Here is a 27,223-nt window from a genome sequence, read left to right on the forward strand (position 1 = left end):
CGGGGAAATGAGTCAATTGCCTTAGAATGAAATATAATGTATTGATTTGAATTTATGAATGAAATGACTAACGCAGTTAATGAAGTAAGTCATATTATTTTTGTATTTTAGCGTTTTTATGATTTTATGGTTTTGCAAATGTTGGTTTGCTGGTATTTAATATATAGAGTTAGTTGAATTGACTTGAATTAGGATAAAAAGTTATATCGAGTTAAATTATTATAGAATCATTATATTGAACTACAATAGTGGAATGAAATTAAATCAAATTAATATATTATATAATATTATCATACTTGATTATAATATATAACAATATTAGAACTAAACAAAACTAACAAAACCCAGCAAATTGAGAACTCACCAGTCACTAATTTTGCCGCTGCCACCCCGTTTTTGCGAAATTCCGGGGAGCAGCTGCTTGTCGAGCACGTGGCTTGGAGTCTGTACGACATCAGGGTGTACGCGGCCGTTCGTGCCGAAGCCGTAGTTCAATTTTTGAGTATTCTGCGTTGGCGTCTTCACACTGTAATTTTGTCTGCCCTGCGTCATAGTTTTGCTCTACAGAGGCGTTCTTGTACGATTTGGAGACGCTAGCGACGAGTTTCTGCCAGATGAAAAAACTGGCTTTGAAGGAGAAGAAAATGCAGATTATTGCTGCTGTCTAGCACTTTGTTATATCATATACTGATTTGCATTTTGTGCATTTTGTATGTTATTATTCATTTATTGTTACTATTAGCTGATATAACCCTGTTGATTTTCTCTGGCACCAATGGCGGACTATCTACCGCTTTGGCGAGAATCTACGCGTTGTTGTTGTACTTTGGTGGGTTATTGTCCGGAACTCTCTGGATTTGCTTCCGGAATTTCACCTCTTTCTCTCATTCTCTGCTCATAAGCTATTAAGAACTATTGCTATTGACCTAGAACGCTTCCGGGTCTGCATACTCTTAGCCAGGCAATTACTTCTCGTGCGGTATAACCGTATTCTCTCATCATCCAAATGCCTATTAACGTGCCTGTTCGGCCTAAACCCGCTTTACAATGAACTGCTACAGCTCCTTGTTCGGTGTCGATGATTTTTAAAAATTCTTTAATAATCCGTTCGGTAGGTATAGAGCCGTCAGGATATGGCAAGTCATAATGGTGAATTCCTGATTTAATGAAATCTGCACGGTTGTAGCATGCTTCATTTAATCTTACAACAGCAGTGACCTATCTAGATTTAAATAGTGGAATATATGATGAAGGTGTGAAAGGGTGGTATTTAAAAAATGGGTGAGTCTGCGAAACTGGGCCAGCAATCGCCAATATCTTATCTGGAATAATGTATGTTAAATCACCATTTTCTACTTGTGAGTAGAAGTAATAATCATCATATTTAAATGAGTTTAATGAAAATATTTTGCTTTGCATTGCTCTCTATGCTGCAAATAAGATGTCTTAAACAGTAACACCATAAGTGCAAGGTCCCATAGACGCATCTCTATACGGAGTTAATGCAGGTTATATCTATTAAACAATTTTTGAAACTTACGCTGGTGGTTTATTGAGAACTACCACAAGAAATAATCCAATTAAAGTTATTGAATTTGCCCTAAAGTTATAACCAGGTGCTGATATATACACTAGTCGTTTAGATTTTAGATTTGGATCTTTTAATTTTGCTGAAAGTTGGGCAAAGAATGCATAAGTTTAACCTATATTTAAAGGTCCAAAATCTGCCTCGAAGGCCTAGTAAACTAATGTGTTATCAGTTGAGAAATAATGATGTTCAGAATCATCCTGCATAGATCCTGATGCAGTTGCATAGAAAAGTCTATCTGGAATGAACTCAATTAGTTTTGATGCTAGTGGCATTTAGAAAATTTGAAGTGGAATTAAACATTAGAATTATTATATAAATTAAATGGCAATATAGCTAAAAATATTTTTATTCAATATATAAAATATAAATCTTGATCGATAAGAGATAATTTCATAATTACATTTTAATACAAGTTATATATAATAATAATATTTAACGGAATTTTTATTGATGATAACATCAAATACTATTAAATAATAATGAACCTCATGGTCTTTTAAATTAAAATAATATAAAATCATTTAAGATCTTATATAAATGAATCGCGAATTACGTTTTGTGTGAATGTTACTTTACTATATTTATAGGTTTTGCAGCACCTCATCATCAAATAACTACTAGGTTTTTAAAGTTTATACAACCTATCATTTACAAGCAAGTAATTATCATAAATGTATACTAAAAGATAATTATATTAAATAGCTGCAACAATATCTCGTTAACAAAAACTACTAAAGTGATAATTTTTAAATTAATGCGATTATTTATTATAATATTCATACCAGATATATATTATTTGTTTTGATAAAATCGTATTATTTAAATAATATATAATATTATTAATATTTATGCCATTCCATTTTATATGGACTCAGACGAAGATTCTGATCTTTTACTTCCTCAGCAATTTAAGTAAAGACCACTAGCAAAAACATAGATTACAATAGATGACCTTTCTTCTGATGCCGAAGTCCATTTACCAACACGATCTCCCGCTCTACCGCCTGGACGGCCACGAGATACTAAACCTTTGTAGAGACGAGCATTATCTACATCTAATTAAAGAATCTTACCGAAACCAGGCTAGACTGTAATAGAAAGCTAACATTAATAACTAAATGAGCAAGTATTCACTACTAGAGCCCCAAAATCAGCTATTTAACCTAAAATTGCACGCTTAACAAGACCTCTACAACGAAATTTCAATGGAAATAATGAAGCTTTATCACCACAGGTATCCGTAAATTCATCAATACCTCTAAGATTTTTTGATGATATTGAAGACGTAAACGACGTCAAACCAGCAGTGCAAAATGGTCTTTTTCACAAATAATCACCACTTAGAGGAAATTATGGGCAAAACGAGGTTGTAAATCTTAATTTTAGTTAACCTCCGACTGAAGATTTAACAGGTTTAACACAAAATTCGATATTAAAAAAGAGCGTTGGAAGCAATAAAAAAGAGGTTAGTACTAAACGAGTATCTATTTTATCATCTTAAGTAGTCAAATAATAACCTGCTCGAACTTTTACACCTAAAGAAATAGAGGATTTGATATCTTTCTTAGATATTAAGAAAGACTGGAAAGTTTAGTATAACACATTGTAATCGTTTAAATAGATTGTTTCAAATTAATTTGAACTTTTTCTACCTCATATGGACTCAATTATGAACTAAATGCATTAGTTATTATAGGCACAACGATCTGCTGTGTTTAAAGAAGCTATCATTATGCTGGCTTCCATATATAATTGTTTCACGGAAAACGATTGTTTGCAAATAGCTCCTCATATAGAAGTATCCATGTTTAATGTTCTACTCAAGGCAGGTTCAGCCGCTTAATAAGATTTTCTAGCAGAATCAGCAGATAATTGTCTTAAAAATATAAATTGTTATATTAAATTTTTAATTTATAATTCAAAATATCCTAAAACTATTCATAATTCTTTTAGTATGCTTAATAGATTGCTATTAGATAAGTCTCCTGGTGTAAGATCGCGAGCTGCTTTTCTGACATCAGATATATTGGAGTACTGTATTGTATAAATTGAGGATGGAAAAGATTTTACTAAAACTATTTTCAGATCAATTTCTTGTATTTTATTATAAACTTTGAATAAAATTTGCGCTGATTCTAATCCTGATTGTCGAAAAGGTGGTAGAAGGCTTTATTTCTTTGTTAAAGGTATGTGTAGTCATTGTGGAGTAGCATTAAGCTTATAATAATATAAGGGTGTGGAGGATGTTATTTACAGAGAAGGTGTATGCTCTATGTGGTGGGATGAACAGTGATTGAATTATATGAGACAGTTTAAAATGGTTATTAATTATGCCCAAATTCAAACTATCAATCCTTGCTCCACTAGTAGTTAATTTATGCTGATAATTGTAATAACTTTATTTCTCACTCGTCTTTACCATCATTTGCTCCAATGTTAGCTTTCTCGCCACCGAAATCCCCTATGAAATTAGGTTCGTCCATTGCCGCAGCCTTTTCCACTCTTTCCTATTTAAGACGTGCCTTTTCACCTTCACTAGCACCCTCCATTGCAAGTCCACCATGATATCCTGTTGTTTTCCCATAATTCTCTTCGCTTTGTGTGACGGCAATAGGGAGGTTGTTAAATGTACTACCTGTGTTAACGGCTGGAGCACAATTTAGGGATTTTAATTATTCATGGACAATCTTTAATTTTTCTTCAAGATCACGCTATGTATTTTAGTTTTCCATATTAGTTTTCATAATTTATAGAGTAAAATCAGGCCCATAATATTCGTAAAATGCGTTTTTCGGAATTTGTGAGTTAAGTTCTACCCCACATGCTAATGCAGTTTCATATGTCCAACAACGTGCAACATTACGAAGAGTATAACCTCCACCACCAAGTATAATTGTAGGAAGATTAAATGTTTTAACGAATTCTAAACAAGCACCATGCCCACGAAGTGTTAAATTAAATGAGCCTAAGCGATCACCAGCTAAAGAATCCGCGCCGCATTAAAGGACAACTGCTTCGGGTCTATAAAATTACATAACATCAGTTAAAACTGGTTTAAAAATGCTTAAGAATGAGTCATCATCAATTGCATCATCTAAAGGAACGTTGACTGCGTATCCAGCACCTCCATCGGCACCTTTGTCAGATAATGCGCCTGTACCTGGGAAAAAGTCCTTTCCATATTTATGGAAACTAAGAGTGAGAACCCTATTAGTAGTATAAAAAGCTTCCTCAACACCGTCTCCATGATGTATATCAATATCAATATACAAAACTCGTTTATATACCTTTAAGAGCTCGATAATGCTAATAACTATATCATTAACATAACAAAAACCACTCGCTTCTGCTGTCTTTGCATGATGTAAACCACCCATATAGCTAATTGAAATATCACTAAGACCTGCTATAAGATGACTAGCACACGCTAAAGAGCCTCCAGCTGCAGTAGAAATATAGTTATAAATTGAAGGGAAAATAGGACAATCATCACCAACACAAAATCGCTAACAGTCTTTAGCAAATTTATGAGTTGTTTCTGGTGTAACAGATTTTAAAAACCTAACATACTCAGGAGCATGGAATAATGATAATTCTTCAAATCTAGCATCTCGTGGAGTGAAAAAGTTTAAATTTTCATCTAATCCATATGCTAAAATTAATTCTTAAACCATTGCTGCTCTAAAAGGCTTCATAGGATGATTAAGTCCAAAATAGTAAGTTCCAAATGAAGGATTATAAAAATATGAAACTCGAGGCATCCAATAAGGAATGGAGGCAGATAATGGAGTGGACAAATAATAATGTTATTATATCCTAAATATATATTAATTACAAAAATCACTTATTAAGAAATATCTTGTCGTCAAAAAGTAAAATATTATCTATATATGAGATTTTTTCGCCGTTTGTCTGCTATCTCCATTTTTTATAAGCTACTTCTACACTATGTGATGACTCTTTTAACTATTTTTTATAATATGCACAATGATCATCAGGATTCTCCTGCAGACCATAATATTTCATCAAATCCTTAGAAGCAATTATTTATTTGCTATTATAGATAGTTTTTGATAACTTAAAAGAAATATTTTTTTTAATTGAACTCTAAATGGGTTTATTTTCTATATTATCCCCTATGGTCTATATTTTCTCTTCTACAGTCTTTAATTTTGGCTTGCTAGAGTCATTGTAAAATTAAAGAATTTTCTCTGTTCTAGATAATCTTTTTTTCATTTAGGTATGATATTATTTTATCTATATTATTTTTAAATTTTGATTTTTAAATTTTGTAATAAAATAATATATATTAAATACTAACTATTTGATAACGCGCTTTCCACATTTAAGATGAAGTTCTTTACATAAGAAGATTTGCTGGCAGCAACTTTCAAGCAAGATAGATTGCTAGTGTAAGCACACGAGTAAATCAAGTAATAAAAGACCCTCATTCAGTAAAAGGACTTAAGTATTTGTAAACTAGAAAATCAACTGGAGATCAGCCAAAAACAGCTTAAAATCGTGGAGTCAACATAATTCTAGTATTTCTAGAACAATAACTTGTTATTGAAAAAGCTATCACTCTATCAAAATTCTACAGCTGAATCAATCATTTCGGATAATATTGCCCTCAAAAAAGAAATTAGGGGACTTTATTCAATCATAAGAAACAGCCGAAAATGGCAAAAATAGCATGGAATTACTGAGCTCAAAGAGCTGATTTACCTTTAACAGCAATAAATCAACCAGATGAGCGGAGAGAGTGTTTAGCAGTAATAAATTACTATTAAAAACTTAGACGCTTACTAACAGGCCGAATCTATTAATTAGTAGCTGAGCAAGCGAATTTGCACCGAAAACAGCATTTCTGAGCAAGACAATCACACCTCAGAGCAGTCAATTTTGGAAACTAGCTTCAGAGATAACGAAAGTCTGCAGAGCTAAGTCAACTGGCTCTAAAGAGAAAATGCGTCAATTTTGTCGAAATACGAGTCGTTAGTTGCCAAATACGAAGACGTTTTGCACTCTCTAGCACTGGCCAGAGACGGGAAAAAGAGCCAAATATTTGAAGATGCCTCAGAACCCCTCAGCGCAGACGGTGCGCAGACCGTGGTTTTGCAGCACCAGATCACGGAATTTCAAGAAAACTACATCGCCCACGACGCGTTCCAGACGGCCTGCGCGCCCAAAATCGAGCAGGAAACGCCAGAAACGCAGCAAATTCTCGGCGAAACTGCGCCTGCAGGCGCCTAGCGATTTTCCGAGGCCGCGGAGTCGGCGCGAAGCTCAGACGCGCAGGGCGGCGATGCGCCGCTGCAGCGCAAACTAGCGCTGACGAGTCAGCAGCTCGAGCGGTACCACGCGGTCGTCGTGGCGCAGAAGCGGGAAGCCGTGGCTCACACGCAGACCATCAGCGCCCAGAGGGCCGAAATCAACTAGCTGGAGCTCAAAGTCGTCGATCTGGAGTTCGCGATCGCGCAAACGGCCCAGGAGGCCGAGATCTGGGGGTAGAGTAGCCAGAACGCTGTAGAAATCACCAACAGGCTACTCCAGAGCACGGAGGTGCTTAGAAAGAGCCTTTGCAGCGACGAGGACTGAACTTGTTTTTCACTTCGCAGGCGGATACGGCATAACCCCGGCAGTTGCAATTGAAGCTCACTCAAATCAGTCCAGCTGGATGCTGAAGTCGCTGCTCATCTCCAGGGTGAAATTCGCCTGTCCGTGCGATCTGAAGCTGCCAATGACCGTTTCGCTCTCCCACTTCTGGTACCTATCCTGGATAGGCGATGGGAGCATAGTTGGCTTCATCTGGATGTAGGAGGGCACCAGTGCGTGTTTCAGGGCCCTGCGCTGGTGCATTTTCCTCGCATTTTGAATGGCCACATTGAAGACCTGACAGTTGTATTCCCTGGACAGCAGCTCCTGAATGTCGTCTTTCTGGGTATGGAGGCCCACCTGGGTCTTGATGATGTCCATGTCATCCGCGGTAATCCGGTCAGCCAACTTGCGAACAAATGTCTCGCGGAACCAGTGGTACAACTTGCTTTTGCTGACGTGCAGCTCGTCCGACACCGTCTTCCACTCGACACCAAAGGCAGCGATCTGGTCAATTAGCAGCTGGTGATTAGCAGCCAATTCCGCGTATGAGTAATTCGAAAAAGATGCTAGGTACTTTGATAGAACTTCTACAGCAGCAGACTTGTTGATGCTATTTGTTACCATTTTTAGATTACAGGAAAATCGCAAATATAATACTTTTTGGATCTTCGAGTGGCAAAGTCGAAGAGGAATTATAATTGTTTTCATATAATTAAATAACAAGCATGTTAAAAATATTTTATTCTAAGAACTTACTATTCAGATTAAAATGTTATTTGAATGCTATATCGTTATTGTTCGAAATTACTTTTTAGAAACTTAAATAATACTTATGGATTAAAATATATAATTAGGATTGATATTATTTTGTGTTAAGATTAAATACTGTAGACCTAGTCTAATGGAATTATCCGGAATTTCCTTCCAATTCCAGTTTTGTGGTTATAATGATTCTTTATTCTAATTCACATATAAAAGGATATCAGAATACTATTTGTATATTTTCGTTATTAGGGAATAAAGTTTAATGCTAAATATCATATTTTAGTATACAATTTTTGAAATTATACTATATGCTTAAAATAAATATGAATGATGTAGTTATATAATCTGCACAAGTAAAATTCGATAATATACAATTAATTAATATCTAAATATTGATATTATAGGTAAGGCACCATTCTAATGACAATTACCCAACAAACTATTAAAGCTATACCTAATAATAAGTTTTAGCTATTGGGTTTCTCTATAAATATTAATAAAAGTCCTAATTAATAAATAGTTTATAATTTTACTGTATAATATTCACTGATAAATATATTCGAAATAACTTATTATTATTCGCTGTAGGTTAGTTGAATATTAATTATACGAATTTCTTTATAATTATAATATATGTGATAAAATGGTTGAAAATAAAAAACTATTTATATTTTAAAACTATTTTATGTATTATTGATTAATTTGTAATTGATAGTTTAAACAAATATTAATGATACCTCATTTATAATATACTTTTATATTGAGATTATAAACGATTTATTATTTGTAAATACAACCAAAAATGTTTATTGCGAAATATCTTGAATTTGCTTAGAAATTAGTGAAAAAACATAATACATTATAAGTTATAATGTTATGAATAATATAACAGTTGTTATCAATTATCAGAAAAAATGCTTGTTATTTTATCTTTATCATGCTACCAGCCCAATTCCCCTATTATTTACAATCATGTAACCTATTAATGTGTATTATTAGCGTTCTACTTGACACCGGACGACGCAAGGGCTTTTTAATTTCGCGAGCGAAATGGAAGGGCAAAACGAAAATTTGGAAGGGGCAATAATTGATTATGAGCGTATAAAAATCATAGTCGAGTAATTTGTGCCGTAGAAATTTTTGGACGCGATTTTGGACGCGGCGAAGTGGGACGAGGCGGAGGGAGTCTGGGTGATTCCTGGCGCGGAGTGGGCCGGGAACCATGTCAGGGGCGTGTGAGGGGTTTTTGCGGTTTCTAGGGGGAGTTCGCGGAGAGGAATTAGTATATCAATATATAACATAATAATAATAATACTACAGGTTTGAAATTTAGTATTTATATTATATTGTTATAAAAGGATAAAATTCTAAAAATGGGCGCCTTGGCTTCACAAGCAGCGCGCAGTGCCGCCTCTGTATCAGAGGAGTTTAGACGGATTAATGCGGTGTCTCTGCCGTTTCTTGTTTGTGTGGAATCTGGTCACGGTACAATACGCCGAAACTCTGGGCTTCTGCGGTTATCTCAAGAGTGCCGTAACTCGAGGAATGGTCAGTGGTATGCGGTGCTTTTGGCATTATAGGCTGGTTTACGGTGTCTGGGAAGTAGTTTATATGTAAAGCTGCACCGCATTCTAGCGTTAGGCCGAGCTGCTGCGGAGCCTTAACGAATGGAATAAAATAATATACAATTGCAGTTGATCATTTCTACCTCTTCTTAGCTGACTTCCTAACTTCAGACTCATATATTCTTAACATAGATTTAGGGGTGACGACGTCTGACTAAAAAAGAATAATATCTGACTAGATAACACCCACCTGAGCAATCGACTTAGAAAAGTTTTTAGCTTTTAATGTCAGTCCTATCTCACTATGAGAGCCAGAGTCGAACATCATGTAGTATACACCATCCTACTAGTCCATAATTCCCTCCAAGCCTGTGAAACCGTGAAAAGTGATTAAGAAGTCCGGATGCTTTTAGTCGATAGTTTAAAATTTTCTAAATAACTCTTATTTGTCTATTGAGATAGCGCAGATTAGAGTTTTACAGCTAGCAGTGGTTTTCAATGATTAAAATACAAGATTCGAATAATTCAAGCCATACTTCAATATTGATTACTAAAATTCACTAAAAGTAATGTCATCATAAATAAAATCATCAAATGGCTGTTATAAGCAAACAAAGTCTGCATTTTTGCATATCGACTTCATCAACTCTAATGAAGCCGCTTATGGAAGATCACTTCCAACAATATTGAAATAAATGGAATAAAGATTTTGTGCTTTAAATATTTTCGATAAATCAGATATGGTTTCATGATTTCCTACTATTGTATACAAAAATAATAATAAAGAGTTTATTTCTGTTAAATACGGCAGGTTTTACATAACTAATAACTAATTAATATCGTCGCTGCTAATATTTTTAATAAACTTGCTAAAGTTTATTTATATTTTGTAATAAAATAACACTAAATAGTTTAAATTAATGTAGCCAGATGAAGTAGTTAATATTTTAAACTCATCATATTAAACAAAATTAATATTATACTGAATATTTTTGTCTAGTTTAACAATATCAAAATACTATCCAAAGCAATTTGATTTATTAACTGAAAACAAAGTCTAGTTATTAACATTAACTTACTTTAAATTATTAAACGCTATTTTTTGGTTTTTCATACACAACCACAGTTAAGGAGAAATAAAAGGCAGATATAATTATTTTTCTAATGCTTTTTCAGGGCATTGGATATTGTAATAGTCCAAAAAAGTAACAGCTGCCATAACTTATACTTTATTAATCAACCCTTTGTCATTATCCAATGCAATAGTTACCTGTTAACTTTTGAATATTTACTTTAATAGTGATACATGTGGTTACGGGATTCCAATAATTCTACTATGCTAATAAGACCTTACATCAGAACTTGATTCTATGTTTTGCTGTATGTTGTTCCTTTTAATGAAATTAAATATAGACATATCAGTTCCCGCATATATACATTAGGTTTTGATATTATAACTTTTTATGTGGCTTTAGACTCGTTCAATATAGTAATTAATACTTCGCCAAAAAGTTGATTCAATAGCTCTTAAATTGTATAACTCTTAGATAAATACTAATAAGCCATTACTATTTGACGAACCTTAGGTTATTGTATTATAATATTTCTAAACTTAATCTAATCCCCTTGGATTATCTATTATTGGAGAATTCATCATTATTAAAGTTAAATATTCGATTGGTTTATATAACTTAGCACACTGTGTATATTTCTCAAAAACAAGATCTTAATTATATGATCTCCTCCTATTCTGCTAAACTAAAACTTCGTCCACTAATAGTAATAGATTATCGTTTATTTACACTTTTTAAGGAGAATTATCCTGTTACTTGTACTTCTAGGGTAAATGCTAAACTAAATTTGAAGCATATGTCGCAAATTAATCGGAAACACGGTTCATTTACAGTAACAGTTAGCACAATGTAGATAGCTTCTGGTCCTTCCAGGCCTCATCTGCCTCTTAGCACAGAATTTCCTACGCCTCTATACTATTGATGGCGTCAGTACCTTCTTTCGGGAGAGTTCCTTTTCTGGCGGCTATGAACTCGTTAATGTAAACAACTACAATGTTAATAACCTTAACCGTCTCCTTCTGCAATGAGCGTATGGGCACGAGATAGGTGGCGTCAATATTAGACAACATGCGCGAAAAGTCTAGAATTATTTCATTGTGCTTGCACACTTAGCGCTCGACCACCTGCAAATCCTATTATAATTTCTCGGTAGCAAATTCCGGATATAGGTTTAACAAAACCTTCATCAGGTCAAACAGCGAAGAAAGCTTCTGGTCCTTCCAGGCCTCATCTGCATTTTGACACAGAATTTCCTACGCCTCTACGTTATTGATGGCGTCTTTAACTTCTTTCGGGAGACTTTCTTTTCTGGCGGCTATGAACTCGTTAATGTAAATAACTACACTGCTAATAACCTTAACCGTCTCCTTCTGCAATGAGCGTATGGGCACGAGATAGGTGGCGTCAATATTAGACAACATGCGCGAAAAGTCTAGAATTATTTCATTGTGCTTGCACACTTAGCGCTCGACCACCTGCAAATCCTATTATAATTTCTCGGTAGCAAATTCCGGATATAGGTTTAACAAAACCTTCATCAGGTCAAACAGCGAAGAAAGCTTCTGGTCCTTCCAGGCCTCATCTGCCGCTTAGCACAGAATTTCCTACGCCTCTACGTTATTGATGGCGTCTTTAACTTCTCTCAGCATAGATGGTTTTCTGGCGGCTATGAACTCGTTAATATAAGTAACTACACTGCTAATAACCTCAATGGTCTCCTTCGTCTAAAACTTTATTAGATCATTAGCATGAAACGTCCCAATATTGTTTAGATATGTGATAACATCTACATTGTAAACTTTATTGTGAATATCCCTAAAAATTATTTACAGGTCTGTTTTTAGTTTCTCATCAATAAAATCTGGGTAAAATTTTTACAAAACCTTCATCAGGTCAAACAGCGAAGAAAGCTTCTGGTCCTTCCAATAAGTAAAATTGCCCAATTTATTTCCTTAAAAATTCTATTATTTTACTTTTAACTTCTATCTTACAAATAAAAACGAAATAATTATCAAATAATACTTAGCAAATAGTGCTATTAACTTGGAAAAAATATTTGAATATTTAAATAACTAATTTTTTTATACATTCAATAAAATTTCCTACGCCTCTACGTTATTGATGGCGTCTTTAACTTCTTTCGGGAGACTTTCTTTTCTGGCGGCTATGAACTCGTTAATGTAAATAACTACACTGCTAATAACCTTAACCGTCTCCTTCTGCAATGAGCGTATGGGCACGAGATAGGTGGCGCCAATATTAGACAGCATGCGCGAAAAGTCTAGAATTATTTCATTGTGCTTGCACACTTAGCGCTCGACCACCTGCAAATCCTATTATAATTTCTCGGTAGCAAATTCCGGATATAGGTTTAACAAAACCTTCATCAGGTCAAACAGCGAAGAAAGCTTCTGGTCCTTCCAGGCCTCATCTGCATTTTGACACAGAATTTCCTACGCCTCTACGTTATTGATGGCGTCTTTAACTTCTTTCGGGAGACTTTCTTTTCTGGCGGCTATGAACTCGTTAATGTAAACAACTACAATGTTAATAACCTTAACCGTCTCCTTCTGCAATGAGCGTATGGGCACGAGATAGGTGGCGTCAATATTAGACAACATGCGCGAAAAGTCTAGAATTATTTCATTGTGCTTGCACACTTAGCGCTCGACCACCTGCAAATCCTATTATAATTTCTCGGTAGCAAATTCCGGATATAGGTTTAACAAAACCTTCATCAGGTCAAACAGCGAAGAAAGCTTCTGGTCCTTCCAGGCCTCATCTGCATTTTGACACAGAATTTCCTACGCCTCTACGTTATTGATGGCGTCTTTAACTTCTCTCAGCATAGATGGTTTTCTGGCGGCTATGAACTCGTTAATATAAGTAACTACACTGCTAATAACCTCAATGGTCTCCTTCGTCTAAAACTTTATTAGATCATTAGCATGAAACGTCCCAATATTGTTTAGATATGTGATAACATCTACATTGTAAACTTTATTGTGAATATCCCTAAAAATTATTTACAGGTCTGTTTTTAGTTTCTCATCAATAAAATCTGGGTAAAATTTTTACAAAACCTTCATCAGGTCAAACAGCGAAGAAAGCTTCTGGTCCTTCCAATAAGTAAAATTGCCCAATTTATTTCCTTAAAAATTCTATTATTTTACTTTTAACTTCTATCTTACAAATAAAAACGAAATAATTATCAAATAATACTTAGCAAATAGTGCTATTAACTTGGAAAAAATATTTGAATATTTAAATAACTAATTTTTTTATACATTCAATAAAATTTCCTACGCCTCTACGTTATTGATGGCGTCTTTAACTTCTTTCGGGAGACTTTCTTTTCTGGCGGCTATGAACTCGTTAATGTAAATAACTACACTGCTAATAACCTTAACCGTCTCCTTCTGCAATGAGCGTATGGGCACGAGATAGGTGGCGTCAATATTAGACAACATGCGCGAAAAGTCTAGAATTATTTCATTGTGCTTGCACACTTAGCGCTCGACCACCTGCAAATCCTATTATAATTTCTCGGTAGCAAATTCCGGATATAGGTTTAACAAAACCTTCATCAGGTCAAACAGCGAAGAAAGCTTCTGGTCCTTCCAGGCCTCATCTGCATTTTGACACAGAATTTCCTACGCCTCTACGTTATTGATGGCGTCTTTAACTTCTTTCGGGAGACTTTCTTTTCTGGCGGCTATGAACTCGTTAATGTAAATAACTACACTGCTAATAACCTTAACCGTCTCCTTCTGCAATGAGCGTATGGGCACGAGATAGGTGGCGTCAATATTAGACAACATGCGCGAAAAGTCTAGAATTATTTCATTGTGCTTGCACACTTAGCGCTCGACCACCTGCAAATCCTATTATAATTTCTCGGTAGCAAATTCCGGATATAGGTTTAACAAAACCTTCATCAGGTCAAACAGCGAGGAAAGCTTCTGGTCCTTCCAGGCCTCATCTGCCTCTTAGCACAGAATTTCCTACGCCTCTACGTTATTGATGGCGTCTTTAACTTCTCTCAGCATAGATGGTTTTCTGGCAGATATGAACTCGTTAATGTAAGCAACCATATTATTAACTAAAGCAATTATTTTAACCTTTTAGAATTTAATTAAGTCAGTTTCCGAGGTCTTTTCAATCCTTTATAGGCAAATAGCAACATTTAGATTAAGTGATATCCTGCAACATGCTTAAAAATCTTCTTAAATCTTTATAACGAATTATTCTTTGATAAATGTTGGAGATAAAATCAATAACGATTTAAGTAGTTCAATCAGTATGCTTATTTAATCTTTAGTTAATCCTGCTCCTTGTGTTATACCCAAAATACTTTAGTATTTAGTGTAATTTTACAATTATTAATAGCTTCTGGTATGATCAGGTGTCATTACTTAAATAAAATTTTCGCAATTTTTGATAATAGACTCTAAATATTATTAGCTAAGTATGCTAAACTGCTAACACATATTTGGATCTTTCAAATAAAAATACAACTCATTTTACCAATTTTCTTAAGGACAAATTAATAAATACTATGCATGAATATATTTTTCTAATCCTTTTATTTAGTCTTCTTCAAAGTAATCCACAAAAAATACATTATTATATGTTAATAAAATCAGCTAAATCTCTTAGCGTTTTTTAGTTTCTTCAACAAATAACTAGTTATATAATGACGTGTGATTCCGTCGTAAGGGGTAAAGCACATTCTCATTAAATATATAGTTATCCATAACTTTATTCAGTAAAGAATTATGGGTTTATGAATTAACATAGGTATCATATAATGTGATGTCTTTATCTGCTTCAATGTGTAATAATACTATATCGGATGCATAATTAAAAATTTTTTTGTTATTTAATGAGTATTTTTAATAGAACTATTAAAAATTAATATATTTCAAATCAAAAAATAACTACCTGAAACTAAGTAATGGGCTTTTTCGCTACAATATTTCTTAATTCTAAATATATTTCTAGGAAATTTCTTCTAATATTTTCTCATATATTTTATTATACTTTTATTTTTCGTATTAATAATCTTCTGAAGTGAAAAATATCTTTAGTGCATCTGCATAGTTTAAACTAGTGTTAGAGTAAATTTGTTATGAAGTATTTTATGCACACTATACATAAAGTGTAGTATTTCTTAAAGAGAAATAATTATAATAGTATGTAGAAAGTAGAGATACTGATTTCCCTGATCTAGAACTATTGCTTAGAATTCCATTTTTAATATTTTTATAACTTGCAGTTTATCCAGATACCAAAGATTATAATATAAAATGCTCTGTCTTGAACATAAATGAAGGTGCACATAACAACTAAAAAAAATCGATCTTTACTTTATCCTTTAAATGCAATGGAAGATGAAAACAATTATATATTACAAAATTATCAACACTTTCTTCCCAAGAAAGCGAGTTAAACAATGATTCTGCCTATATAATACATTATATTATATGCTAATTTTGCATTAATTGATTTCCAGCCTACAAAGTTAGGAAATTAGCAGATAACCCATAAATAAAGGCCAAAAAATTTGGAGATAGAAGACTTAAATTCTTTACTGTATATTATAGCAGTACAACTATAACATTTAAAGTGGACAGATTTTGAGAGATAGAATTCGTAACTGATGCCACATATTCAAATGGTGGATATAAACAAGTAATAACCTGAAAATATTGATCTGCTAAAGTAGAAGAGTCAAGATTTAAGGTGGTTTAATACACGTTATATCCTAAGTGTACTAATAGGATACCTAAGTTTGACCATAATTCTGATATTTAATGAGTTTAAATATCATGCTTCGGAACATTGTAACGAATAACAAATCTTCGAATACTAATGTCATTAAATATAAGTTTTTATTGATAAAGTACAACAAATACATGGAAAACTTTTAAAGTTTCCACAGAATCAACATTAATTGAAATATAATTCTTAACATCTTTGATGACGTCATCTTAGAATGGAGAAAGACTACTGACTAGTAATTAGCTATCTTCATAGGTAATATGGAGATCTAACAACCTTACATGATCATAGTTAAAAATAGTAAATATAGATTTCATTCTAATGAAAGTAAATATTAATTTAAACCAAAAGATAATAATAAATATTATATTGATATATGTTTAATATTTTTTGTTTATATCTAATATATCCTAAATATGAAAATACTCATTATGATATTATGTGCAGTAATACCCAACTTTACTAAAAAGAAGAATTATGGATTGTAGAATATTTGAGTTGTAAAGCAGCTCAAGAGTGGTAAGTCATCCAATAAACCCCCTTAATGCCAACATTGATTAAAATAAATTGAACAATGAATGAAATAGAAAAGCGATTGAAATTCTTTTTATCGTTTTTTTTAATTTTTATACGTTTGCATAGGTTGGTTTACTACTTCTATATTACGTGAAATTTCAACTATAGGTGCTAAAATTTATGAGTGTTAGGCTTACATGCGGAGTAGTGGGAAATTATGTTTATCGACTGTTGCCAATACAGAAATAGCACTCTCCGTCCTGTAAAAGCTGTATTTTTGGAAGTAAAATTGTGAAATACGTATTTAAAATGGTAAACTACAATTTTTACTGCTACGATCAATTTAAATTTTAGTTAAAACTTGGTTTCTAGGTATTATAACTCTCCCATTCATTAAGAATGCACGTGATATTAGCAATCATTCGAAAATCCGTAAACTACCAGAATGCATCTCCGGTGCTAAGAAAATGCAATAAGAAAACTGTCAATCCCGATAAGGACGAATTTTTGTAAAGACTTTGCTGAGTTTCTTGAGGGATATGGTCTTGTCTACAATGTGCAGTTACTGATATCAATAAGTTGGTATCGTCAGCCTTTTTGGATAACCCTAGTGTAGAAGTTTGATTTAATATAGTCCTAGTCCTGTTAAAAAACGAAATCGAGTAGTAGATACTCATAATTTAGTTCTAACTAAATTGTGAGAATCTACTGTGTTCATTGTTAATTATGACTTTAAAATTTTGGCACTAATTAAAAAATTCATATAAAAAGGTAATAAAAATTAATAGAATTCCTACATGCAAATTAAGGTGAGTATTTGCGTTTCTATTACTATACTTAGTAATATTTAAACTATACTTTATTTTATTTAACTTTAAGGTGTATATAAATTATTTTGCTATAATTATCCAAGTATCATGATTTAGTGCATTTTTAACTTAAATTATAATGTTTATTTTTATTTAATATTATTATATTACTATATTCGTGGAAAAGGAAATTTAAGAATATTTTAATAATATACATTTAACTGCAACTTTACTTTATTATTAAAAGGATTACAATAATAAACTATAAATGAGTGAATGCATACTTAAATCGATTATTTTTTCAATTAGTATAAATATATAATATAAATTCGTATAGTTTCATAATAAATTTTTGTTTACATGTAATTTAATACAATAGCATAATATTGATTTACCATCTTTCTCAAAATCCTTCAAATTTTATTTGTAAATTTCAAATTTCCAAAACGTAGATATATAGTTAAATATCCCTTTCAATTACAGAAAAATGCTGGCTGTACTATCCTTAACATGCTACCAGCCCAACTCAACTTTCACCTACAATCCCATCACACATGAAGGCACTCTCATAGCGTCTTACTTAGCGCCAGACGACTCCAGGGCTTTCCAATTGTGCTAGCAGCTTTCCGGCCGACTAGCCAGAGCCCAGGTGGAGCTTGCCAATTCGGAGACGGCCAGTTCGCTAAATTACAATTTTAAGCACTTGGCTGATATTCGGGTCGAGATAAAATTCGATACGGTGGAACAGCAAGCGGCAGGCGCTCTCACGAGGCAGTCGAACTTTTTAATCTAAATATTGGACATGGACGCCGAAATCAAACAGACCCTTTCCTATTTTTCGGTGTTGAGCTTCAACAGCAACGACTGCCTGACCGCTGCCACGTGCGAGATACTAGGCGAGACGCTCATTATCAGCTCCAAAACTACAGGCTGCGACTATTCGAATACGCTGTTCGCAGATGCTGCCACCCTGGACGATCCCGTACTGAATCAGAGCGTGTACGCCGAGCTGTCCGCATTCAACAAAACGCTCCGGCTGACAAGCGGGCTGTTCATGAAAAACCAGGCAGATCCCACAAACCCAGTGGTTACCTTTGACTGCAACAAGCATCTTGAGGAGTCCAACGTCCTTCTGTGCAGAGAAATTTTATAGGACATAAGATTCACCCCCTTGCTTGACTTTAGCATTATCTTCTACTACTAGATGAAGAGCCCTCGGACAAGTCTCATGCAGCTATATAGTAGTAATGAACCCAAAGCAGGGACAACTATTGGTTGTTCCAGCCTCTTAAAAATTATAAACGGTCATCCATAACGGTGACCATAAGTTTACAATTCATAATACGACACAAAATATCTAAGTTTTTAGAAAACCAGCTCATCCAACTATTTAACATACTCGAATACAAAGAAGTGAGTATAAAATCACTCTTCCATTAAACGAAAAAATAGTATATGTCGTTTATTACTGATTTAAAAAAAATAAATATTTTCACATTCCACACCATGTTAACGTTTTAGTTATTATTTAAACTAGATTCTAACTAATTTAATGAAATCTTTTCGTTTATTGTTTTTTAAAACTCTATTAATTAATTCTTATAAATAAATCTTACATACCTTAGATGAGGTTGATTAGTTCTCTTACAGAATCGTATCTAAAATACTCATCGTGTTGTATAGTCTGACGTCACCCTATTTCTTACCATTAAAACAGTACTCTGATAACGCTACAACTCATTCGACCATGTCATACAATATTCTATCTGTTAGTTCTAACGAAATATATCTCGCTGTTAATATTTTACTATAATGCCCAAATTTCGGATTATTACTATCCTCTTCAAACTTTAATAAAGATGATTGATATTATTATAATTGGCTTGACTGAAGTTTACTTTACTTGAGTCAATATTTTTGATCACTTCTTTTGAATATTATTCTACAGTATCTTATTTTTATAGAACTGGTATCGCTTCTTTATAAGTTGGTTTTGATTCTTAATCTTTTATTACTGCTTATCTGTTCATTTTATTTATTAAAAAAATAAGTATTCAAAAAAGTTAATTTATATTTATTGTTATTGATTTTTTAGAAACCATTTTTATTTTTGTGTTCACTTTAGAAATCGGACGCCTCAGGGTTTCCATTTTATTCATTTTATTTTGTGTTATCTGAATTAATTGAATTTGATGCCATTCAATTTTATTAATACTTAAAAAAATCTTTTTAATTATTGAAATATTATCGAATACTAAAATGTCAATCTTTATAGTACCTCTGCAAGATTCATTATTCTTCTTAATTAATGAATTTAATTATATAATTTAGATGATGTCTAAGATTTTGATTGCAATTATTCTTCTTGTCTTAGTAAATAGTATTCAAATTTTAACTCGTAAGATATTTGCTAATCATATTTTAGTTCTTATATTGATTTATATTTATTATTTACGTATTTATGTTTTACTTTACATTCGATAGCAGAATACATTCTACTTAACTATTTTCTTCGTTGTTTCATATAAGTTTTTTTCTATCGTGTCTGTCATCATTCAACCTTATTAATATAAAAATTAATCTTGTTTAAGTATAATAAAGTGGTATTAAACTTTAATGCTCCAAATTTGATGTTATACTTTCACTCATCAAATAGGAAAAAATTCTTGACATGCTTTACCTTCAGATTACCTTTAGGGATCATAACCGTTTTTAATTTTTATACAATATATAAAGCATTTGCTCAGTTTCCTCTGCGTTCCTTACTACTACATTTCTTCTAATTTTTCTCAATCCTAGGGTACCATTATTTTATGATACCGCTCATTTTGAGCCTTTCAGCCCTTACTGATTCAGAATCAATTACGATGCTAACAGCTTCAGCTCCTGCCTAAAACCGAAGATCCGGTTCAGGTCAATTACGTGATTGCTCTTCTCTAGGGGCTTCATCTGAATGTCTAACTTCTTCGCAAGCCCCAGAGTTAAAATTTCAGCATTTTCTTGCATGAGGGGTGCAGATCTGGCGATTTCAGCAGCGATAGTGTGTTATATCACGTAACTGGAATTCTGAGCGAATCGCTTCACTAGTTCGCGCACTAGGCATGCTGATCCTCTAATATTACGTCGAAAAATGCAAAATTATCTTTAGCCTGGCTAGCGATCGAAGCGGGTAATGTAATTCAAAATTTTAATACTCTTATATATCGAGATAATTATATTTTGAAATATCGGTTTTTCCGTAGAATTTGCTCAGATCAGCCTTGAAAGTGAGCCTGCAACGTTATTTCTTGCTCAAAATCGCGATGAAGACATTTTTTATGCCGCCGAAACGACCGCCAAATGCTCGAATTTCTGCACAAGCTCGCGAGCGATCTGCGCTAACTCGGTCTCGACGTTTTTGAGCCTATCCGCGACGTGACCCAGGACGCCTTCGGACCGCCCTGCTCGATGCATCTCACAGACTCCTCGTTGAGGCGGCTCTGGAGGTTCGTCCACGAACTATTATAGTATTATAGTATTATAGTATTATAGTATTATAGTATTATAACTATTGCAACTATTATAACTTCTAAGCCTACTGCAGTATCACCGAATTCGCACCTTTTCGAAGGTCTGAATTTTGCTTTCCGGGCTCGAAACCCCCTCCGCGAAGTCGCAAGAATGCGCTGTTTGGGGGCATGATACTGCTTAATCTGGGAGTGCATGGCTCTTAATGTGTTGTTTTGCGCTGACTGAGTTTTTGGTCGAATTTCAGAGGGTTCCGGGTGTATGTTTGGGAGCGGGAAAAGGGCGAAAAGGAAGGACTTTAAATCACTTCTTTCATAGAATGGACGTAATGCACTTTTCCGGTGTAGCGGCGATCGTTTAGCACTGCTTTTCGAAAATGTGGAGCTTTCGGTCAATAAGAAGTCGGTAAAGTGAGCAATCTGGTAGGTGTCGTTTGGGGATTATAGCGGAGATTGCGATATCGGATTTTGTGTCCGGGCGATTTCGATGAACGGGGCTGGTTGAGGCATGTAGAGTTTTTCAGCTTCTTCGGTTTGGCGAATTCGTCGTTTTTCAGCGAGTTTAGGTAATTGATGTGTGAAATGTGCGCATAGTCGTAGTTACTCGCGAAATGCAGCGTTTACTGGTGTTTTTCATACTGGAAATGAAGCTGCATGTCGCTTTTTCGATGGTATCATTTTACGACTTTTTTGACGATTTGGTTCAGAACGTTCGCGGAGTACTCTAAGTTTTTGAGTATTAAGTTCGCATGAACCGCACTCCTCTCACCTGATGCAGTATGTCCGGCAGGTAAAGATGCCGCAGGCACGAGTAGGTGAAAAACTCAGCGTCGGTGTTCGTGTAGAGGGGGCAGGTTACCGCCCAGCATTAGGTTGATGCAGGGACCGCGAGCAGTGCCAGTCGCAGTATACGAACCCCATGTGGTCGCCGCAGGAACCGCCGAGCCCGAAGTTTCTTGTGGAGTGTGAAATTTTGTCACTAGGCCTACATCTGCGGATTTTAATACCTGGCGGCAGTTATGGAGGCGCATTTGGCTGAAAGTGTTAATGCGGAACTGGTACTTCGCATCATTCGCCCTGCCTAAGAACCACCAGAAGCCGCTGCTGATCTTCCGGTAGTCCGGGAGCAGTTAGAACACGTAGGTGGCCGTACCGTGAATTTGAATAACTAGTAGAGATTAGATGAATCGAAATTAACGTCGAACGCTAGGGTGGACTTCGCTCCCTTGCAGGGCTAGAACGGCTTCTGGGTCAGCGACACCAGGTAGTGGATTACTGTGTCCTTTGGGAGTTTCTGCTGCTTGCCGACTTACAGCGCGTATTCTGATACGTTGAACGTGAAGTTTGAACATTGCGGCTCCGGGGTGAAGAGGTTCAAAGTGTTTGGTGCCGTGCTATTCAGGATCGTACTCTTCAATTTTGGCTGCTGCTTGAATTTTTCATTTTCTGGTACATCCTGCACCTCCTCAGCGTGGTTGAGCGCGGAATCGAAGGTGAGGAAGTCCCAAGGGGCTGGACGGATACCGGGAGCCGCACCTGTATAACTATCGTGTTTGACGGTAGGATACGCCACTGAGGGACAGCAGATGCTTCATGATCTCTAACTGCAATTCTGGCGTGCTCATTTTTAGGATTAATAGAAATTTACCCCTAATATTATCTAATAGTTGTGCCTCTGAAATGAGCGAAACGGTGTACGTCAAGCTCACGGTCAGAGCCGGGGTCAGCACGCGGTACACCTGCTGAGGCTGCAGCTGCACTGGTATCTTGCAGGCGATGGGCCTTACTGGACCAGGAGCGCTGCTGTAGGTGACCTACCTCCACCACAGGCCGCTGGGAAGCGGGCCGGCCAAGATGCTGTTTGGGTACACCTGGAAGGCCGTGGCGCTGGGTCGCTGTGCGGGAGCACATTGTGGGGAACAGAAATCACTCGTGGAGGACAACCCAGTAGTAGGTAAGGCCCTCGCATAGGAACACCTTCACAGCGCTCTCGAAGCCGCAGCAGCCAAGGACCGCGCTGGGATAGATCCCGGAGTACTCGCCCAGCAGGTAGTCGAAGAGCCGCCGACCAGGCTGGGTGGGCTGCCGCGAGCGCAGGTGCTTATCGTACAACGTGAGAATGACCGCATTGGGAGCGGAACGATTCGAAGCGGCTCACTCCACCAGCGCCCCGCACAGGACGACCAGCGGCTCTATCTTCTGCCGGTACACGAACGCCGCCAGCCTCGTTGGCAGCGCCACCGGCTGGGAATCGCCCTCCTGGTACACCATGCTGCCCCGCTGGACGTACCGCTGCCCCACCCGGACGGCCAGGTTAATGTCCACACCAGGCCTCCGGATGAAGGCCGGGAGCGCGAACTGCTACAGGCTGGCGGCATCCTGCTGCCCGGAACCCACCCCAATGCACCGCACGCTCAGATGCGTGACCGTTCTGACCCTCACGAGCCTGGCTAGCGCAGACAGTTGGTCCGGCGGGATGCAGATGTTGCGGAGCCGGAGCCGCTCCACGGACGGGGTACTGACCAGGACCAGCCGATCCAGACGCACCCTATCGAGCTCCAGCACCACGACCGAGGGCTGCAGGTAGAGCACCGAGACCGCGGTGTAGGAACTGTCCGTCCCGCGCACGATAAACCGCTAGAGCCCGTGTGCTAGCTGCATCACCCTAGCCAAGGAGGTGCTTTCGTTGGTTACGCCCTCCAGGACTATCTCTCGCAGGTCCGGCAGTGAATCGGCATCGCACTGGAAGTTATTAACAATACACTTTGTGAGGGTGACGCTCCGCATCCGGGGGTGCAGGTAAATATCACTCTGGACCATTGTGAGCGCTAACGTCTCCAGTACCTTCATCCTAGACATGTCTGATATGTGCATAAGTCGGGTCCTGTGTCCCCGCAGCGTCAGATGCCGGAGCTCACCGGCCATGTGCAAGAACTCACAGATGGAGGGGCAAGCTTGAGGGAGGATGGCGTTTACTAGATACAGCGTGTGGAGGTGGGGGAAGCTATCACGCTCAAACCTTAGACCGGATAGTTTGGACCGCACCACGTGGATAGACTCTGTAAGGTGTGGGATGCATAGTACGCCCTTGGCGTACTCTATACGGAGCTCAACACAGAAGATCTGGCCAAAGTTCGGTGTGAGTATGATTAGCGCGTCTGGTTTTCCATGCAGGGTGATACTCCGGATGCTGCATGCCTACGGGAGCAAGTCTAGCAGGGACTACCATGCAATGGACACCTGCACGCGATCATAGTATGACATGACCACCTCGGTCAGGTTCGGGAGGTCGCGGCCCTGGGGGTTGCGGCACATAATGGGCGAGTCGACGATGGTGAGCCTGGCGAGGGCGGGGCCGACATCCATCTTGCCGCTCACGCGCTCAAGCCGCAGATCACGCACGTTCTCCACGTACCTGAGCGGCTCCGTCCCGTCCATATCGGCGAGGGCCAGGCTGGTCAGAGCATCCAGGCGCACTGCGGCGTCCCACCTGCCGTCGAGCGAGAGGTGTGCTACGGGGGGATCGGGAAGCTCGGCTGCGGCCGGTAGCGTGGTAGTCATGAGGCCCTGGGACTCTGGGGCAGCATCCCCGCTGCGGTCTGCCGCGCGCGCACCATCTGTCATTTTTGGTGCGAAAGGAAAGGGAGCGTAGGCAGCCCCCCTAGCTGCGGCCCGCGCTACCCTGACGCCGATGCGGGCGCTCAATCTGGAGGTGGAGTAGCAGAGCGACGACCAGAGTGACTATAACCTGGTCAGCTCGTGATGGAGAGGAACCTGGAGGGGCCGGGGAACGCCGTGCAGCCGGTGAACCGCGTCATGAGCAGCTTCCAGAAGATGCTGACGATCGTGTGCGGGATCCTCGTGGGGCTCGTGTTCAACGTCCTGGTGCTCCCCTTCGTGCTGCACAGCAGCATGTCCGGGGAGCTGCGCGTCGGCGTCTTCTGTGGCGTCCTCAGCAGCCTGGTGTTCGCCCTGTTCGTGGGGCTGGCCGGCATTCCGTGAGCTTCTTTCGTGTCACTCGGGGTCGTCTCCCGCGGCACCTCGTGATAAACAGGAAAACGTCACTCGGCGTAGCTCTTGAAGTAGTTCTGGATCAGCACGAACGGGGTGCCCTTGTCGCCGCTGCCCGTGGTGAGGTCCGCCAGGCTCCCGAGCAGGTCCGTCAGCGCCCTGGGCGTGGTGCCCTGCGCGGCGATGCTACCCACCAGGTCCGCGCTCTTGCGCCTGATGAGGGCGCGCATGGCCTGCTCCGCCTCCGGGCCGCTCAGCCCGTCCAGCTCGTTGTCGGCGGCGTACTTGAGCTTGATCTCGTTGGGGAGCCCGCTGAGACCCGCCGTGAAGCCGGGGCTCACCACGGGGTCCGCCAGCTCCCAGATGCCGCCGACGGGGTCCTTGAAGGCGCCGTCGCCGAAGACCATGACCTCGAGCGTCCTGCCGGTGCGGGCCAGGAGGTCAGCCTGGATCTGCTCGACCAGGGCCTGCGAGTCGCGTGGGAAGAGCTTCACCTGGTCGTCCCGGGCGAGGTTGCTGCCGAGGAGCCCGAACTGGGGCTGGAAGCCGGAGCCGTCCACGCTGGCCGTGAGCAGGTCGTCCAGGCAGAGCACGGTCCGCGCGCCTTGACTGAGCAGACGCTGCTTGGTGCGCCCGCGGGAGTGGATGTCCGCGGCGATGACGACGTCGGTGTAGGCGAGGATGTGCGCGGGGTCGTTGCTCAGCACGATCTCGCAGTTGGGGCCGGCGACGGACTTGTAGTATTCGATGTAGTCTACGCCGGTGAACTGGTGGATGGTGCTCGGGAAGTGGGCGCGGAAGGCGGCCTCTGTGAAGTGGTCCGAGTGGGGGTTAATGCCCTTGGCGAGCAGAGCCTCAATGGGGAACAGCAGGTTGCCTACCTCGTCGCCCGGGTAGGACAGCTGGATGACCACTTTGTCCACGCCCTGCGCGATGCCCTTGAGGAGCATCGAGAAGCGGTTCCGGGACAGGATGGGGAACACCAACCCTACCGTACCACCGCCTGTCTTGGTGCGGACGTCGGCAGCGATGGCCGCCGTGGAGGCGTAGTTGCCCTGGGCGCGGGCGACGACTGACTCGGTGATACAGACCACGTCGCGGTCCTGGAGGGTCACAGAGTTTTCTTGGGCCGCCTTGAGAACGGTATCGACCACGATGGCGCGGAGGTCGTCTCCCTGCTTGATGATCGGAGCGCGGATGCCACGAGACACAACGCCTAGCATTTTAGGAAGTGGGACTTTACTTAGATATAATTATTTTAGTATATATACATGATAAAATTTGTGGTTCTGAAAATTGGTTCCCAAGGTATATGCACTTATTAACTCTCAAGTATCATTATAAATATTGAAAACTCAGGCTAAAACTAAAATTTCATCTAGTACTCAGAATAAAGTGAAAATTTGCATACTAAACACACATATTTATATCCTTCTTATTTTTTTGTGGTTCACATTTTGTGGGTCGTTATTTATTTTTATCTATCTACAAGTAAAACTATTATAGTAGTAAGTAGCTCATACTAACAGTAACTTTTGTTTGCTTTAGTTTTAAAGGCAGCGAGGCATGTTATGATCACATCGCGGTCATAAAAAATGGCTTGCCAGTTTTGAAACTGAAGACTGCCCTAAGTGGCTTTTGGTATTGACTACTTACTACTGGAGGGGGCCTACTGCTTGGTACTGCTAATCGCCGGAAGCCGAATATTCTTATCGGTGGCCTACTCATCTAAGGTAAATCCGTTGCAGGCATTCAATTAGAATCCCTAGAGTCGCGCAAATCCCACCTACCCTTCGCACCACTGGCATGCCTTTACCATTTATTTGGGCATCAGCCTTCTGAGAGGTAGCGCTGGATCAAAAATATACGCGTGCTCCGCCATGGGCTTCATAACCCCTTGCTACTATGCGCCTGGGTGTTCCCGGCGCACGCCTACTGCTCCATCTTGCCACCCCTAATGCCACCAGCCCCAGCTACTAGTCCCATCGAAGCTTCTAGGCGCAGC

The 27,223-nt window shown here is 38.5% G+C and overlaps 15 protein-coding genes and 2 pseudogenes across 15 annotated transcripts; 6 read left to right on the plus strand and 11 right to left on the minus strand. All coding sequences in view use genetic code 6, as the record gives it.

Annotated features, from left to right (window-relative positions):
* Positions 1 to 360: 360 nt before the first annotated feature.
* SS50377_27785 (Dual specificity protein phosphatase CDC14A) lies at positions 361 to 2,112 on the minus strand (the record flags this gene model as incomplete). Its single annotated transcript, XM_067911566.1, has 1 exon — positions 361 to 2,112. One exon carries the CDS (start codon positions 2,110 to 2,112, stop codon positions 361 to 363), a length of 1,752 nt encoding a protein of 583 aa, XP_067760588.1.
* A 344-nt stretch (positions 2,113 to 2,456) lies between these two features.
* SS50377_27786 (uncharacterized protein) lies at positions 2,457 to 3,884 on the plus strand (the record flags this gene model as incomplete). Its single annotated transcript, XM_067911567.1, has 1 exon — positions 2,457 to 3,884. The coding sequence occupies one exon, from the start codon at positions 2,457 to 2,459 to the stop codon at positions 3,882 to 3,884; it is 1,428 nt and encodes a 475-aa protein (XP_067760589.1).
* A 112-nt stretch (positions 3,885 to 3,996) lies between these two features.
* Positions 3,997 to 5,286, minus strand: SS50377_27787 (Histone deacetylase; the record flags this gene model as incomplete). Its single annotated transcript, XM_067911568.1, has 1 exon — positions 3,997 to 5,286. The coding sequence occupies one exon, from the start codon at positions 5,284 to 5,286 to the stop codon at positions 3,997 to 3,999; it is 1,290 nt and encodes a 429-aa protein (XP_067760590.1).
* Positions 5,287 to 5,431: 145 nt separating this feature from the next.
* SS50377_27788 (uncharacterized protein) lies at positions 5,432 to 5,827 on the minus strand (the record flags this gene model as incomplete). Its single annotated transcript, XM_067911569.1, has 1 exon — positions 5,432 to 5,827. The coding sequence occupies one exon, from the start codon at positions 5,825 to 5,827 to the stop codon at positions 5,432 to 5,434; it is 396 nt and encodes a 131-aa protein (XP_067760591.1).
* A 114-nt stretch (positions 5,828 to 5,941) lies between these two features.
* On the plus strand, positions 5,942 to 7,189 carry SS50377_27789 (uncharacterized protein; the record flags this gene model as incomplete). The annotated part of the gene is made up of 1 exon (XM_067911570.1): positions 5,942 to 7,189. The coding sequence occupies one exon, from the start codon at positions 5,942 to 5,944 to the stop codon at positions 7,187 to 7,189; it is 1,248 nt and encodes a 415-aa protein (XP_067760592.1).
* A 66-nt stretch (positions 7,190 to 7,255) lies between these two features.
* On the minus strand, positions 7,256 to 7,813 carry SS50377_27790 (uncharacterized protein; the record flags this gene model as incomplete). The annotated part of the gene is made up of 1 exon (XM_067911571.1): positions 7,256 to 7,813. One exon carries the CDS (start codon positions 7,811 to 7,813, stop codon positions 7,256 to 7,258), a length of 558 nt encoding a protein of 185 aa, XP_067760593.1.
* Positions 7,814 to 9,004: 1,191 nt separating this feature from the next.
* Positions 9,005 to 9,193, plus strand: SS50377_27791 (uncharacterized protein; the record flags this gene model as incomplete). The annotated part of the gene is made up of 1 exon (XM_067911572.1): positions 9,005 to 9,193. The coding sequence occupies one exon, from the start codon at positions 9,005 to 9,007 to the stop codon at positions 9,191 to 9,193; it is 189 nt and encodes a 62-aa protein (XP_067760594.1).
* Positions 9,194 to 9,394: 201 nt separating this feature from the next.
* Positions 9,395 to 9,652, plus strand: SS50377_27792 (uncharacterized protein; the record flags this gene model as incomplete). Its single annotated transcript, XM_067911573.1, has 1 exon — positions 9,395 to 9,652. One exon carries the CDS (start codon positions 9,395 to 9,397, stop codon positions 9,650 to 9,652), a length of 258 nt encoding a protein of 85 aa, XP_067760595.1.
* On the minus strand, positions 9,653 to 15,004 carry SS50377_27793 (uncharacterized protein; the record flags this gene model as incomplete). Its single annotated transcript, XM_067911574.1, has 1 exon — positions 9,653 to 15,004. The coding sequence occupies one exon, from the start codon at positions 15,002 to 15,004 to the stop codon at positions 9,653 to 9,655; it is 5,352 nt and encodes a 1,783-aa protein (XP_067760596.1).
* A 512-nt stretch (positions 15,005 to 15,516) lies between these two features.
* Positions 15,517 to 16,665, minus strand: SS50377_27794 (Transmembrane-domain containing protein; the record flags this gene model as incomplete). Its single annotated transcript, XM_067911575.1, has 1 exon — positions 15,517 to 16,665. One exon carries the CDS (start codon positions 16,663 to 16,665, stop codon positions 15,517 to 15,519), a length of 1,149 nt encoding a protein of 382 aa, XP_067760597.1.
* A 565-nt stretch (positions 16,666 to 17,230) lies between these two features.
* Positions 17,231 to 17,569, minus strand: SS50377_27795 (uncharacterized protein; the record flags this gene model as incomplete). Its single annotated transcript, XM_067911576.1, has 1 exon — positions 17,231 to 17,569. One exon carries the CDS (start codon positions 17,567 to 17,569, stop codon positions 17,231 to 17,233), a length of 339 nt encoding a protein of 112 aa, XP_067760598.1.
* A 658-nt stretch (positions 17,570 to 18,227) lies between these two features.
* On the minus strand, positions 18,228 to 18,935 carry SS50377_27796 (Hypothetical protein; annotated as a pseudogene).
* Positions 18,936 to 19,368: 433 nt separating this feature from the next.
* SS50377_27797 (uncharacterized protein) lies at positions 19,369 to 19,731 on the minus strand (the record flags this gene model as incomplete). Its single annotated transcript, XM_067911577.1, has 1 exon — positions 19,369 to 19,731. One exon carries the CDS (start codon positions 19,729 to 19,731, stop codon positions 19,369 to 19,371), a length of 363 nt encoding a protein of 120 aa, XP_067760599.1.
* A 2,087-nt stretch (positions 19,732 to 21,818) lies between these two features.
* Positions 21,819 to 22,886, plus strand: SS50377_27798 (Hypothetical protein; annotated as a pseudogene).
* Positions 22,887 to 23,361: 475 nt separating this feature from the next.
* On the minus strand, positions 23,362 to 24,831 carry SS50377_27799 (uncharacterized protein; the record flags this gene model as incomplete). The annotated part of the gene is made up of 1 exon (XM_067911578.1): positions 23,362 to 24,831. One exon carries the CDS (start codon positions 24,829 to 24,831, stop codon positions 23,362 to 23,364), a length of 1,470 nt encoding a protein of 489 aa, XP_067760600.1.
* A 138-nt stretch (positions 24,832 to 24,969) lies between these two features.
* Positions 24,970 to 25,209, plus strand: SS50377_27800 (uncharacterized protein; the record flags this gene model as incomplete). Its single annotated transcript, XM_067911579.1, has 1 exon — positions 24,970 to 25,209. The coding sequence occupies one exon, from the start codon at positions 24,970 to 24,972 to the stop codon at positions 25,207 to 25,209; it is 240 nt and encodes a 79-aa protein (XP_067760601.1).
* Positions 25,210 to 25,268: 59 nt separating this feature from the next.
* Positions 25,269 to 26,441, minus strand: SS50377_27801 (F420-0:Gamma-glutamyl ligase superfamily protein; the record flags this gene model as incomplete). Its single annotated transcript, XM_067911580.1, has 1 exon — positions 25,269 to 26,441. The coding sequence occupies one exon, from the start codon at positions 26,439 to 26,441 to the stop codon at positions 25,269 to 25,271; it is 1,173 nt and encodes a 390-aa protein (XP_067760602.1).
* Positions 26,442 to 27,223: the final 782 nt, after the last annotated feature.

Source organism: Spironucleus salmonicida, chromosome 8 (genome assembly GCF_000497125.1).
Source record: "Spironucleus salmonicida strain ATCC 50377 chromosome 8, whole genome shotgun sequence".
NCBI classification, from domain to species: domain Eukaryota; phylum Fornicata; order Diplomonadida; family Hexamitidae; genus Spironucleus; species Spironucleus salmonicida.